This window comes from Anomaloglossus baeobatrachus, chromosome 5 (assembly GCF_048569485.1).
Source record: "Anomaloglossus baeobatrachus isolate aAnoBae1 chromosome 5, aAnoBae1.hap1, whole genome shotgun sequence".
Taxonomy (NCBI): Eukaryota; Metazoa; Chordata; class Amphibia; order Anura; family Aromobatidae; genus Anomaloglossus; species Anomaloglossus baeobatrachus.
In genome coordinates this window covers 507,375,517-507,387,813 of record NC_134357.1, presented here as the reverse complement: position 1 = coordinate 507,387,813, position 12,297 = coordinate 507,375,517, and the positions used below count along the sequence as shown (strand labels likewise).

Sequence of the window (12,297 nt, the reverse complement as noted above, 5' to 3'; positions counted from 1 at the left end):
AAGAGGGACAAAGAGAAGTTCTCGGAGTACTAAATCCTATGTCAGAACAATAGGGAAACTGATGGAGAATACCAGGCGGTGGCCGCTATACCCATATTGGGAGACTTAGGTAAGGAGAGAAAGAGTATTCCCCCAGGTAAGGTGAAAAGATGTTGGTTACCATGTCTGCCATTAAGAACAAGTAAAATGAGTATGGTAAAAAACCTTAGTGTGCTGTGGTTTCCTCACAGCAGTCTGCATCTGAGAGAAGGAAGGTAAATGGACCCCCAAGAAAGCAAGTGAGTGCTAAGCACCCCACACTGTGTTGTACCCAAACAGAGGGATCCCTAAGAATAGCAGCGCAGTGACTGAGCAGTTCGGCGATGCCTTCCTACATAATCACACACATTAGTTGGACACCAGTGCGGCACTCATCTGCAATATACATGACTGTGCTGTACTTGTTCCTTAAACTGATTCTTGATGTCTTCCTTAGAGTTATTTAAATCCACACTATCTCCTTTTATTGGAGATTTTTCCCCAAAATTCTCTTGACAACAAAGCATTTAAAAAACATGAAGGTCTAAGAAATTTATATAATGACCCTGGCTAATCTAGCACTGATGACCCTGTCACATTCAACGTCAAAATCACTCAGATTACTCAATTTTACCATTAAAAAGTGGATTCACACTGAAATTCATCAATTCATTTTCTGCTGCATTTCAGGATAACGGGTAGAATTTTCATACAGGAAAGTTTTAGTCAGGAATAGGCCGGTGTCTTTATTTAATTGGCCATTCAGTGTATAATATTGGTGATAACTCAAGACTGAGCACAAGACCTTCACAGCCGTCTACACATCATAGGGAGATTTTATGACACCTTCTCTCCATCTACCTGATCATCCTGAGGAACATCGGGATCTTCTTGTTTACAGTCCTGTGGAAGAAGAGGACGGGGACATCTCTCTGGTGTTGTCCTCTCACTGGATAGATCTGGAGGAAACACATACAGGGACTGAATTAATTCTTTACATACAGATAATTATAGGCCGTGTGTATTTAGTCCTGTCTATTACCTGGTGATGTGAGGGGCTGGGGAACCGCCATCATGACGTCCTGGTACAGATCTTTGTGTCCTTCTAAATACTCCCACTCCTCCATGGAGAAATAGACGGTGACATCCTGACACCTTATAGGAACCTGACACATACAATGATACCGTCATCCCCCGATCCCTTCATAGCGTTACTGTATAATGTCCCAGCATTCCCAGCAGTGTCACCTCGCCAGTTAGCAGCTCAATCATCTTGTATGTGAGTTCTAGGATCTTCTGGTCATTGATGTCCTCATGTATCAGGGGGTGAGGTGGAGGCCCAGTGATTGGGCTCAGGGGTCTTCCCCATCCCTCAGACACAGGATCCTGACAGCGCTCACTAGAGGTCTTCTTCACTACTGTGTAATCCTGGTTATGGAGAGACACATTAATAAATCTCACTACAGACATTTCCAGAGTCCTCACCTCTCCAGTTCTGTCCATCTGTTATTCCCATAGATAAGAATGATGTAATGTGACGTCATCAGAATCTCTCACCTCTCCAGTAAGCCGGAAGAGGATCTCTAGGGTGAGGTGTAATATCCTCTCCGCCATTTTGTCCCTGTCCTTATCCATCCTTGACGGGTCAATAAGGAAAATTCTCTTATATAGAAGATCTGAGAGGATCTGATATTGTAGGGACCTGAATGGGGAGAAGATGACGATGTAATATCATACAAATTTGATGTAAGAAATTTCCAGAGATGTTACCGGCTTCACATGATCACTACATCCAGTCCTGGCCCCATCCTACCCCCGGTATAACACACAATCCAATGATACGATAAATGATAGAGGTACAGACATACAAAACCGGTAACGCTGTGTTCTTTTCGTACAAAAAAGGATAAAGGTAACACAGTAAAAAACTGCAACTGACCCTGCTGGTTCCTGCACAGACTAGAGATCCCTGCAGTCTATAGTGGTACCTGCAGGAGTTGGAATAGCCCTGAACACACACTAAATGATGGCAACTCTGGTCTGCTCTGCAAGATCATCCGTTGAGCACTTCACATTCCTCCTAAGGAACCGAAGGGCAGAATAAGGTGCAAATTACCTACAGAAGGGAAGGTGTGCTTAAAGTAGAATGTAATTCTACAGTTAGCAAGACAAATAAAATACAAATAACAAAAAAGGGTGTATATTGCAAGAGAATATGCCGCCTACTTACTAACAACAAACATAAGATAGATGCAGAGTGGAGAACATAAAGAGCAGAGAGACATATCCTAACTCCTAGCGCCTAGCTGGTCTTTCACTGACGGCAGAAACTATATGGCTGGAGTTCAAAAGGAGACTGTCACCAGCAGGAAATACCAGCAGGAGGAAAGTATTTAAAGCAGTACCTGAAAGGAGATTGGGCAGACAAATGAGTAAATTAATACACCTGTTACCCTAATAGAACTAAAGCAAGGATAACAGAAATTAAACCCCCCTAAGAAAAGGAGTATCTGCTATGATCCAGCGGACAGCGAAGCTGACCAGATAGCACAGATTGAAAGAAAGAGTTTGAATCCAGACGCATGACAGTACCTCCCTCTTCTATGAGGGGCCACTGGACCCACAAAGATTCCGAACCACTGAGATAACTCTCTCACTAGGCGATTCGCATGCAAATCTCTTGCATCAACCAAGAATTATCCTGCTGACCAAAACTCTTCCATTTAACGAGATACTGCAGGCAATGTCTGACACGTCTGCAACCCAATACTTGTTCCATTTCATACTCCTTGTTCTCCTTCATGTAAACCACAATGATGTCCTGTGAACCTGGCATCCCTTCAGTCTTTTACGAAGAGAGAAATAGAAAGAATTATTAATCCTCCACGTAACCGGGAGTTGAAACTTGACCATCACAGGTATATTGATTTTAATTACCTTATAAGGCCAAATTTAGAAGCAAATTTCCGTGATGGAAATTTTATACAGAGATTTTTTTAGGACAGTCACAAAATCTCCTACCATAAAGACAAGAGCCTTCTTACATCTGCGGTTTGCAGTTCTCTCGGTCTGATCGTAAGTTATCAAAAGACCTTTTTCAACTACTCTCCACAACATAACCAAAGAAGAAGAATATCTTTCCTTACTCTGGGACTGCAGACTGCAAACCTGAAAAATTACCAAAAAGTGGATGAAAGCCACCACACTAAAAAAGGAGAGGTACTGGTAGCAGTAGAGATGCAGGCATTGAGAGAGAACTAAGCCAGATTAAGAAAATTCACTCTGTCCTTTTTAGTGTAGTTGCTGTACCTGAAATCTATAATAGTCACAACTAGAACAAAAGCCGAAAAACAATGGTTAACCATTTCTGCTGACGGTCGCCAACCCTGAATGTTTACAAATAATACCAGTCTACAATCATTACTATACTAAGACCAGTTAGAGGTCTGAGGACTGCAGTTAATTGGTCAATGTCAAGAGGGAGGAGTTCGACATTTCCCACACCTTAGTAAATTTCTCCGGGCACCCTCTATTCTGGTACACAGTCCGCTCGTAGGGGAGCATTGCTTTCACCAATTCCATCCACGCCTGCACCGTAGAGGGAGAGCTGCTCATCCACCGTAATGCTATGAGTTTAATGGTCATGCATAGGGATTCATGTAAAAAAAAATTTTGGTGATGTGACCATGTCCCCTCATCCATGACACCAAACAAGCAGAGAAGTGGGCCATGAGGCATAGGAAAGAGGACCAGGGAGGATAGGACTGAGGTGACCTCCCTCCAAAAGGTGGCGATTTCCAGACAGCCCCAAATCATGTGAATAAAGTCAGTGTCCTCCCCATGGCACCGCAAACACTTTGGCGTCGCCCGATACCACATTTTAAATAACCTCAGCGGGGTTAAATACACCTGATGCACTATATAGAGATGGATCATCTTATTGTTGACAGATGACGAGAAATTAGTTGGGGACTCCAGAATGTCCTCCCAGTCAGCGGCTGGGACTCATTTCCTTCCTATAGTAAGGAGGTGAACAAGGATTAGATCAGTCCTTTAGGGCCATGAGAAAGCAAAATCCCTATCAGAGGGAAAGAGGATATTAAAGTGGCCCTTGACATATTCTGCATATGGTGTTGAATCACTGTTCTAAGCTGTAGATATCTAAAAAAGTGACATCTAGCAACATTAAATCAGGACTGGAGTTGGTCGAAAGATATTAGAATATTTTGTTAATATATATCACTGAGAGCGGTTGAGCCATGTGAACCGCAGAATGTGGAGGATGGGTGATTTAGTAACGTATGGAAGTACGCATTCTGCCATAAGGGCATTTCAGCAATAGTCTCTGATATGCGCACAACTCTCCTGGTTTGTCTCCAGACCTGCCTTGCCAATCTAAGAAGCGGTAACATTTTAGATGAGCCTAACTTATCTGTTTCCAGGAATCCGAGCAAGCACCTCGTCCCTTTTGCTTGCGCAAGATGAATTTCTGAGTTTGGAAGATGGGAGCCGGGCATCCACGAGGCTAGTGCTTTCAATTGGCCTGACCGATAATACAAGTAAAAATCTGGTAATGCCGCCCCTCCCTGTTGTTTAGATCTGTATAGCGTAGTCAGCCTCAGCTTAAGTCATTCGTTACTCCATATAAACATGGACAATAACGAGTTCAGAGATGCGAAAAAGGATTTAGGGACTGCAACTGCACTATGTTGAAGGGAATCACTGAATTTAGGGAGTAAAATAATTTTCACTAAATTGATACGTCCTGGGACCAAACGGGGTAACTTACCCCATAGCAGAAATTTAGATTTGGCCAACGTCAATAGGGATAAATATTGGACTGCAAATCCTGTCTGCTATTTCGATTTATTATAATTACCAGATACTTGAAGCTAGAAACTAATGCAAGTGGGTATAACGCTTCTAGTTCAGCTGCTGGGTAGTGGGACAGGGACATCAAGTGAGATTTGTCCCAATTTATGCCGAGTCCTGTGAATTTACCAAACTCATCTATGACGTCGACGACCTGAGGCAGAGACCACTGCACATTATCCATGAATATGATCATATCGTCTGCATACAGTCCAATGGTATCCAATTGATCTGCAATTTGTGTGCCCCGTATCAGTTTATTTGACTGAATTTGAATTGCCAGGGCTTCAATGCCCAGGGCAAAGTGAGCAGGGGACAAAGGGCGTCCCTGTCGAGTGCCACTCCCTAAGTGGCAGATGCTCGAGGAGATGCCATTAACCACCATCTTGGTTCAGGGAGCATGATACAGCATTTGAATCCAGTTACAAAATTTAGGACCAAATCTATACTTTTTGGAGGCAGGCCAGTAGGAAATTCCACTCCACAGACTCAAATGCCTTTGCTGCGTCCAGCGAGGCCAGGGCCCACTTTTTATCCTTCACCAGAGTGCTTGATTGTACAACAGCCTGAACTATTCTAATGTTGATAGAAGTTCTCTTCCCAGGCATAAATTCTGTCTCATCAGGGTTAACTATGTCCAATATGACCGAGTTCAGTCTAGTGGCCAGTATTTTAGTGAAGATTTTATAATCTACGTTTACTAGAGAAATGGGATGATATGACCCACACTCCAAGGGGTCCTTCCCCTCCTTTACTATAATATTAGCATCATAGAAGGAGTCTGGGAGGGAGGTTTCCCGCGTGCCCTGGACAAACACCTCCAGTATAGGCGGTAGCACAAATTCTTGATACTTTCCATATAGTTCCACTGGAAAACCATCAGGTCCCGGGGCCTTGCCCATAGCCAGGTCCGCCACCACGAATTTCAACTTGTCAAAAGTAATCTTATCTTGGCCTCTAAGAATGCCTGCTGAGCGGCGGTCAGTTTTGGGAAGTCCAAATCTGCTAAGTATGCCAGACAGTCTGCTATAATAGCCTCACTTCTGGACCTGTACAATGAGCTGCAAAAGTCACAGAATCAGTGGAGAAGTCAGTTGAGGAAGTAGTTCTACTTCCATCTGGTATGCGAATTTTAAGAACATTATTAGAGGAATTATGCTGTCTGACCACGAAGGCGAGGAATTTGCTGGACTGATTCCCCATCTCAAGGTACTGCTGTCATGTAAAGAATAGTTTACGCTTGGACATAGTGTCCAAGTGTTGTGTATATCTCCTATGTGAGTTGAGCCCTTTCTGTCTGTTATCAATAGATGGATTGGTGATGTAAGACTTCTACGAATTTCTTACCTAGCGTTCCGCCATATGTGAGGTTGCTCGTTTAATGTACGAGATTGATGAGATGAGGCAGCCCCATAAGTGAGTTTTAAGGGTATACTAAAAGAGATTAGCATGCTGGGGTCCCACATGTGCTGTAATAAAGCTATCCAATTAATCAGGGATTCTGACACAATTAATTTTAACCAGAATGTATTTAGCTTCCATACGGGGCGCTGCAGTGAGTGGCTAAATCTGAGCGACAAAATCACTCAGCTATGGTCCCAAATGCCTCTGTTGCCATGCTCTACCCCCTCCGCCAAATAGATACAAGACAATCTCAAGGGTTAGATTTCATATAATTTATTCCAAAGTAGTTTTTGAACATGCGACGTTTCAGCCACTTAGTGGCCTTCATGAGACAACTGAAATAAACAATAATTTACAAAAATTACTGAAATGAGCTAAATAAACAAAATTAGAAGCAATCAGTTTAAATGTACAAAAACAAAGGAAAACCATATTGTCGCGGGCGGGGAGGAGGGTGTCAGCACACTACGCTCACCCCTTCTGCTCGGGTCCGGCGGTTGCTGCTCAGTGGTGGCTCGAGCGGTGAGCCGGATCCCGGAGGTTTCTCGAGCGGCACTCCTCGCCCGTGAGTGAAAGGGGTTGGTTGGGTGTGGGGATTGTTTATTGTCCGTGACGCCACCCACGGTTGTGGTGATTTCACCACCGCTGCTCAATATGGGGATCCCGGGGATGGTGATGCGGAGCAGCCAGGTGTTGTGTTGCCCCCCCCGTGGGTAGGGGTTGGTGATCCCGGGGCCCGGTGATGGCTTGAGAGGTGCAGGGCCTGGTGGGCGCAGGGACGCGGGGGGCAGCGCTGTGCCTTGCGGCACTGTGGTACTCACTCAGCCTGAGACGTTGACACAGTTTTTACGGTAAACCAAACGGCTGGTAAGACGGTCCCACGGACGGCTGCACTTGCTCTCCCAGTAGGTGACGGTGATGTCCCTCTTCCTTGCACCTTTGTTTACTTGTTGGTTGCGATGGGTCCCCACCGGTAACCCGCTACCCGGCTTCAAGCTGGACCGGGGGAGCTCTACTCTTTGCCCGCAGGCACTGGCCCTGAGAAACTGGTGCCTTGGCGGTGGCGGTGTCTCTCCTACTCTGGTTGGGCTGTTGCCTTCAATCGGGACTTGGTTGTTGGGGGATCTACGTCCCCTTCACTGACGGATTTGGAAAATTCTGGCGACTCCTAGCCTTGCCGGGGTCCGAGAGGCCCCTGCCCTGGTGCTGACTGTCCTTCGGAACACTGCTCCAGACCGCCGGGCCACTACCCGTCCGCGGTCCTTCCAGGAACTTCCAAACGGTCCCCCTCCAGACAGTCACCGCCGTTGCTGACCTTGCTGACCTGTCGTGCACACAGCTGGACCACCTCAGGCTTTCTCTCTGTTACCACTCTTGCTTTCCTCCTTTACCACTTTACTTTCTTCTACTTTCACTTCCTTAGCTCATCTTAGCTCTTTACTCCTTCACTCCCCTAGCTTATCTCTTACACTGGGGCTGTGGTTTGTCTGGCTGCACCGGTGTGAGATCAGATTACCAAGGAGGATTAACTCTTTCTGTGACAACCTGGCTGTGCCAGGGCGTCACAATATCAAAAGAAAGGAAATTGTATAGTGCATGAATGATATGAACAGCACAAACTGATTACGTCAATCACAAATGAGAGAGACACCAATACATGGGAGCCCCGCCATATGCAAATTGTATTATGTCAGATTTCGAGGAAACAGTAATATACCGACATCCTTTATTCATTTTACATTGCCCTCTATGGCATCGTTTTATTGACAACATTTTTTGCATATGGACGGTGCCTTTCGAGTCCTTGCAGGAATTTACTATTGACATCAACAATGCCTGGCCTTCACTTCATTTCACCATGCAAATTGATAAAGAGAGAATCAATTTTTTCGATACCTATATTCTGAAAGATTCATGCGGTCTTTTAACATCAGATTTATATATAAAACCCACAGACCGCAACACTCTACTACATTATACCAGTCACCATCCCACAGCTACAAAAAAATCCATACAAATCTCACAATTCGGACGGGTTAGGAGGATCGTATCTGATCCGGATACACTAAAGAAAAGACTTGATGAGATGCAAGATAAATTTGCTGAACGCGGATATCCGCAGAGTGTATTAGAGAGCGCCCGACAGACAATACCTAACATTCACGATAATTCTGGCCGTATCCCATTTGTACATACGTATCACCCATTCATGTACAAACTGCACGGGGCAATTCGTAAACACTGGCATCTCTTAAGCGATGGATATCCTAATAATGAATTTCAGAATAAATTTCTTCCCTGTTTCAGGAGAGCAAATAATCTAAAGGATCACTTAGTTAGAGCGGATGTTGGCTCAGCTAAATCCATCCCGATACAGAGATTCCACTTCCATACCACTTCAATACTGAAGGACATAATATCTCTCAATTAAAATTCTTGATAATTGAACTGGTCTCTACCCTGCGTAGGGGTGGCAATATTAAATTGATACTCCAAAAACGTGAGGCATTTTGGATCCACGAGCTTAAAACTTTATCACCAAAGGGACTTAACAGAGATTATGATCTGCAGGCATTTATATAATATTAATGTAATTTATTGACTTTAATCCCTGTGCATTGTAAAAGATCTCTGTACATTTGATTTATTGATTTACTAATAGTGATGTTCTTTTCCAGCAGAGTCGCTCATGATTCCACTTGATTAACGATGTGCGCCCCTTCATCTGCTTCTGCGGATCCTGCTATTGTGCTTTTCATTATATATCTTTTGCTATACTCTAAATTATCCAACATAATGTTTAGGGTATCCTCCCTTTTTTTCTCTTTTTCTTTTTATACATAATCATGCCTATATGCTATTCCTTAATACATTTATCTCCCTATTGTTCATGCTCCAGGTTTCCCTGAACGCCGCGCACATAGTGTTAATCACCTCTCTTTATTTCCGCTAGCCCTTAAGGGGGCTTTACACGCTACGACATCACTAATGCGAACTCGTTGGGGTCACGGAATTGGTGACGCACATCCGGCCGCATTAGCGATGCCGTTGCGTGTGACACCGATGAGCGATTTTGCATCGTTGCAAAAACGTGCAAAATCGCTCATCGGTGACATGGGGGTCCATTCTCAAAAATCGTTACTGCAGCAGTAACGATGTTGTACGTCATTCCTGCGGCAGCACACATCGCTCCGTGTGACACCGCAGGAACGAGGAAGCTCTCCTTACCTGCCTCCCGGCCGCTATGCGGAAGGAAGGAGGTGGGCGGGATGTTACGTCCCGCTCAGCTCCGCCCCTCCGCTGCTATTGGGCGGCCACTCAGTGACGTAGCTGTGACGCCGCACGGACTGCCCCCTTAGAAAGGAGGCGGTTCGCCGGTCACATCGATGTCGCCGGGCAGGTAAGTATGTGTGACGGGTCTGGGCGATGTTGTGCGGCACGGGCAGCGATTTGCCCGTGTCGCACAACAGATGGGGGCGGGAACCCACGCTGGCGATATAGGGACCGATATCGCAGCGTGTAAAGCCCGCTTTAGGCTATGTGTCCACGTTGCTTCTTACCTGCTTTTTTGCTGCTTTTTCAACTGCAGCATTTAATGCCAAAATGGATGTGTTCTGCTTTTCAAGCAAAGTCTATGGGAATTTGGGTTTCTTGTGCCCACTATGCAGTTCAAACTGCAGCCTTTTTGTGGCAGAAATTTGGGCAAAAACTCTGCTTTGCAGTTCAAAACGCAAATGGCAAAAACAATGTCAATTGTTTTTGCCATTTGCGTTTTGAACTGCAAAGCAGAGTTTTTGCCCAAATTTCTGCCACAAAAAGGCAGCATTTTGAACTGCATAGTGGGCACAAGAAACCCAAATTCCCATAGACTTTGCTTGAAAAGCAGAACACATCCATTTTGGCATTAAATGCTGCAGTTGGAAAAGCAGCAAAAAAGCAGGTAAAAAGCAACGTGGACACATAGCCTTACAGCGTTTTTTTCCGCTTTGAGCTCTAAGTTCCCTTCTTCTATTAGTGCTCATGCTCTAGGTCCCCTTGGTTACTAGTGACGCTAGTGACACTGCACAGCACACACCCCCTCTCTTGATTGGCCCCTACAGTGGTGACGACGCTTGTTCTAGAAGACACACCTCTTACCTCTCATTGGCTTCTCTCTTTGTCAGTAACGCTGCCAGCCTCGCGCATGCGCAATGCAGTCCTGGCTAGTTCTGCCCCCTTCGCGGCATAGCGGTGGATACCGCTGCCTTTACATTCCACTCTGGCCATCTAATGATACTAGGTGAGGTCTATTAACTTTCATTGAATGTTTTAATCTTATTTTTCTATGTTGATACTGGCTTAATAATCTTATCTGACATGGAGTATGTCTGTCCTTTTAACTCTGTATTACCATATGCTCTCTTTCTGAAACTCCCCTCTCTCCCATGTATTGGTGTCTCTCTCATTTATGGTTGACATAATCAGTTTGTGCTATTCATATCATTCATACACTATACCATTTCCTTTTTTTTTATATATGTTTTTCCTTTGTTTTTGTACATTTAAGATGATTGCTTCAAATTTTGTTTATTTACCTCATTTGAGTAAGTTTTGTAAATTATTGTTTATTTCAGTTGTCTGATGAAGGCCACTAAGTGGCCGAAACGTCGCATGTTCAAAAACTACTTTGGAATAAATTATATGAAATCTAACCCTTGAGAATGCCTTGTATCTATTTGATTGACATATGGTTTGGAAACCAACAAGTGCACCTCGATATCCTCCACCATTTTGGCTCTGCCTTATCCTGTTACAACTACCAACTACCCCCCAAACTACTAGACCCAAAGATATAATGTAATCGGGAGAGTGTGCACCTAATGGAGGAATGGCAGGTGTATTCCCACAGCCCCGGATACCAGAGACTCCACAAATCCAACTAACCATTACCTTGCATGTAAATGCTAGTGTATACAGGGACAGTTAGGCATGGATTAGCAATATACACACGGAACTGCTCGTGGTTCTAGGTGCATATTGCACCTGACAGGTTCACTTTAAAGCCACACCCGAAAGGTGACTGGGCAGACAATCGGGTAAATGAATACAACTGTTACCCTAATATGGATAACAAAAACTAAACACTGGAAAAAAAGGTGAATTTACCGTGGTCCAATACACAGAGAAGCCGACCACAGACTCAAGGGTTTGAATGCAGACGTATGACATGCTGCTGTACAAGAAGAATGGTTCCACACTCTTGGAGACGTTCAGGGAGTTTTCCTATTGATGCGTTTTAGGTTCAGATTGAACCTTTTTTCAAGACAAACTACTGTTCTTTGTTTTTAATAAGGGTCTGGTCCGAACCTGAAACGCGTCAATAAAAAACTGCCCGAACGTTTTCAATAGTGGGAACTACTCATCGTGAATAGTTTTATACATTTGTACATCTATCATTTATCGTCCTACATACAGAAGAAGAAGCTCTTCTTTCTGTTGGCGTGACTGCAGCATCTAATTATAAGACAGCACTTTTTAGGTTGTTGCAGCCACGACCCCATCAGAGGAACACACCCTCCCCATACCCATTTACCTCAGAGTTATCCTGAATGCGCTGCTCTCTTTTTGGTTTTATTTCGTGAAACAATCCAATTATAGTCACAGACAGATATTTACCACATAATATGGCTGTTCTGTGCTTCAGGACCTGAGATGATGTCACCTGGAGGGGAGGAGTCAGGGGTCACATGATCAGCTCCTCAGTGTGTGCAGGATTCTGCTGTGCTGGATGAGGTGAAGTTTATGTGTGGGGTCAGGAGGGATTTACAGTGTGAATGTAGCGGAGCCGTGTGTGTACGATGTGTTCAGAGAGGAGCCGTGTGTACGAGGTTTACGGAGCGGAGCCGTGTGTGTACGATGTGTACGGAGGGGAGCGTGTACGAGGTGTATGGAGCGGAGCCGTGTGTGTAAGAGGTGTACTGAGGGGAGCCGTGTGTGTACGAGGTGTACGGAGCAGAACCGTGT

General features: G+C 44.6%; 1 protein-coding gene across 1 annotated transcript in view; it reads right to left on the bottom strand.

Annotated features, from left to right (window-relative positions):
* The window catches only part of LOC142311989 (uncharacterized), a 30,079-nt gene extending 18,128 nt beyond the window's left edge, over positions 1–11,951 (bottom strand). The window contains exons 1-5 of the mRNA XM_075350866.1: positions 11,867–11,951; positions 1,576–1,720; positions 1,267–1,446; positions 1,061–1,184; positions 880–977 (exon numbers count right to left, since the gene is read on the bottom strand). Coding sequence (XP_075206981.1) covers positions 880–977; positions 1,061–1,184; positions 1,267–1,446; positions 1,576–1,653 — 480 coding nt within the window. The 5' untranslated portion in view covers positions 1,654–1,720; positions 11,867–11,951. The remainder of the gene's footprint in view (positions 1–879; positions 978–1,060; positions 1,185–1,266; positions 1,447–1,575; positions 1,721–11,866) is intronic.
* Between the last annotated feature and the right edge of the window lie 346 nt (positions 11,952–12,297).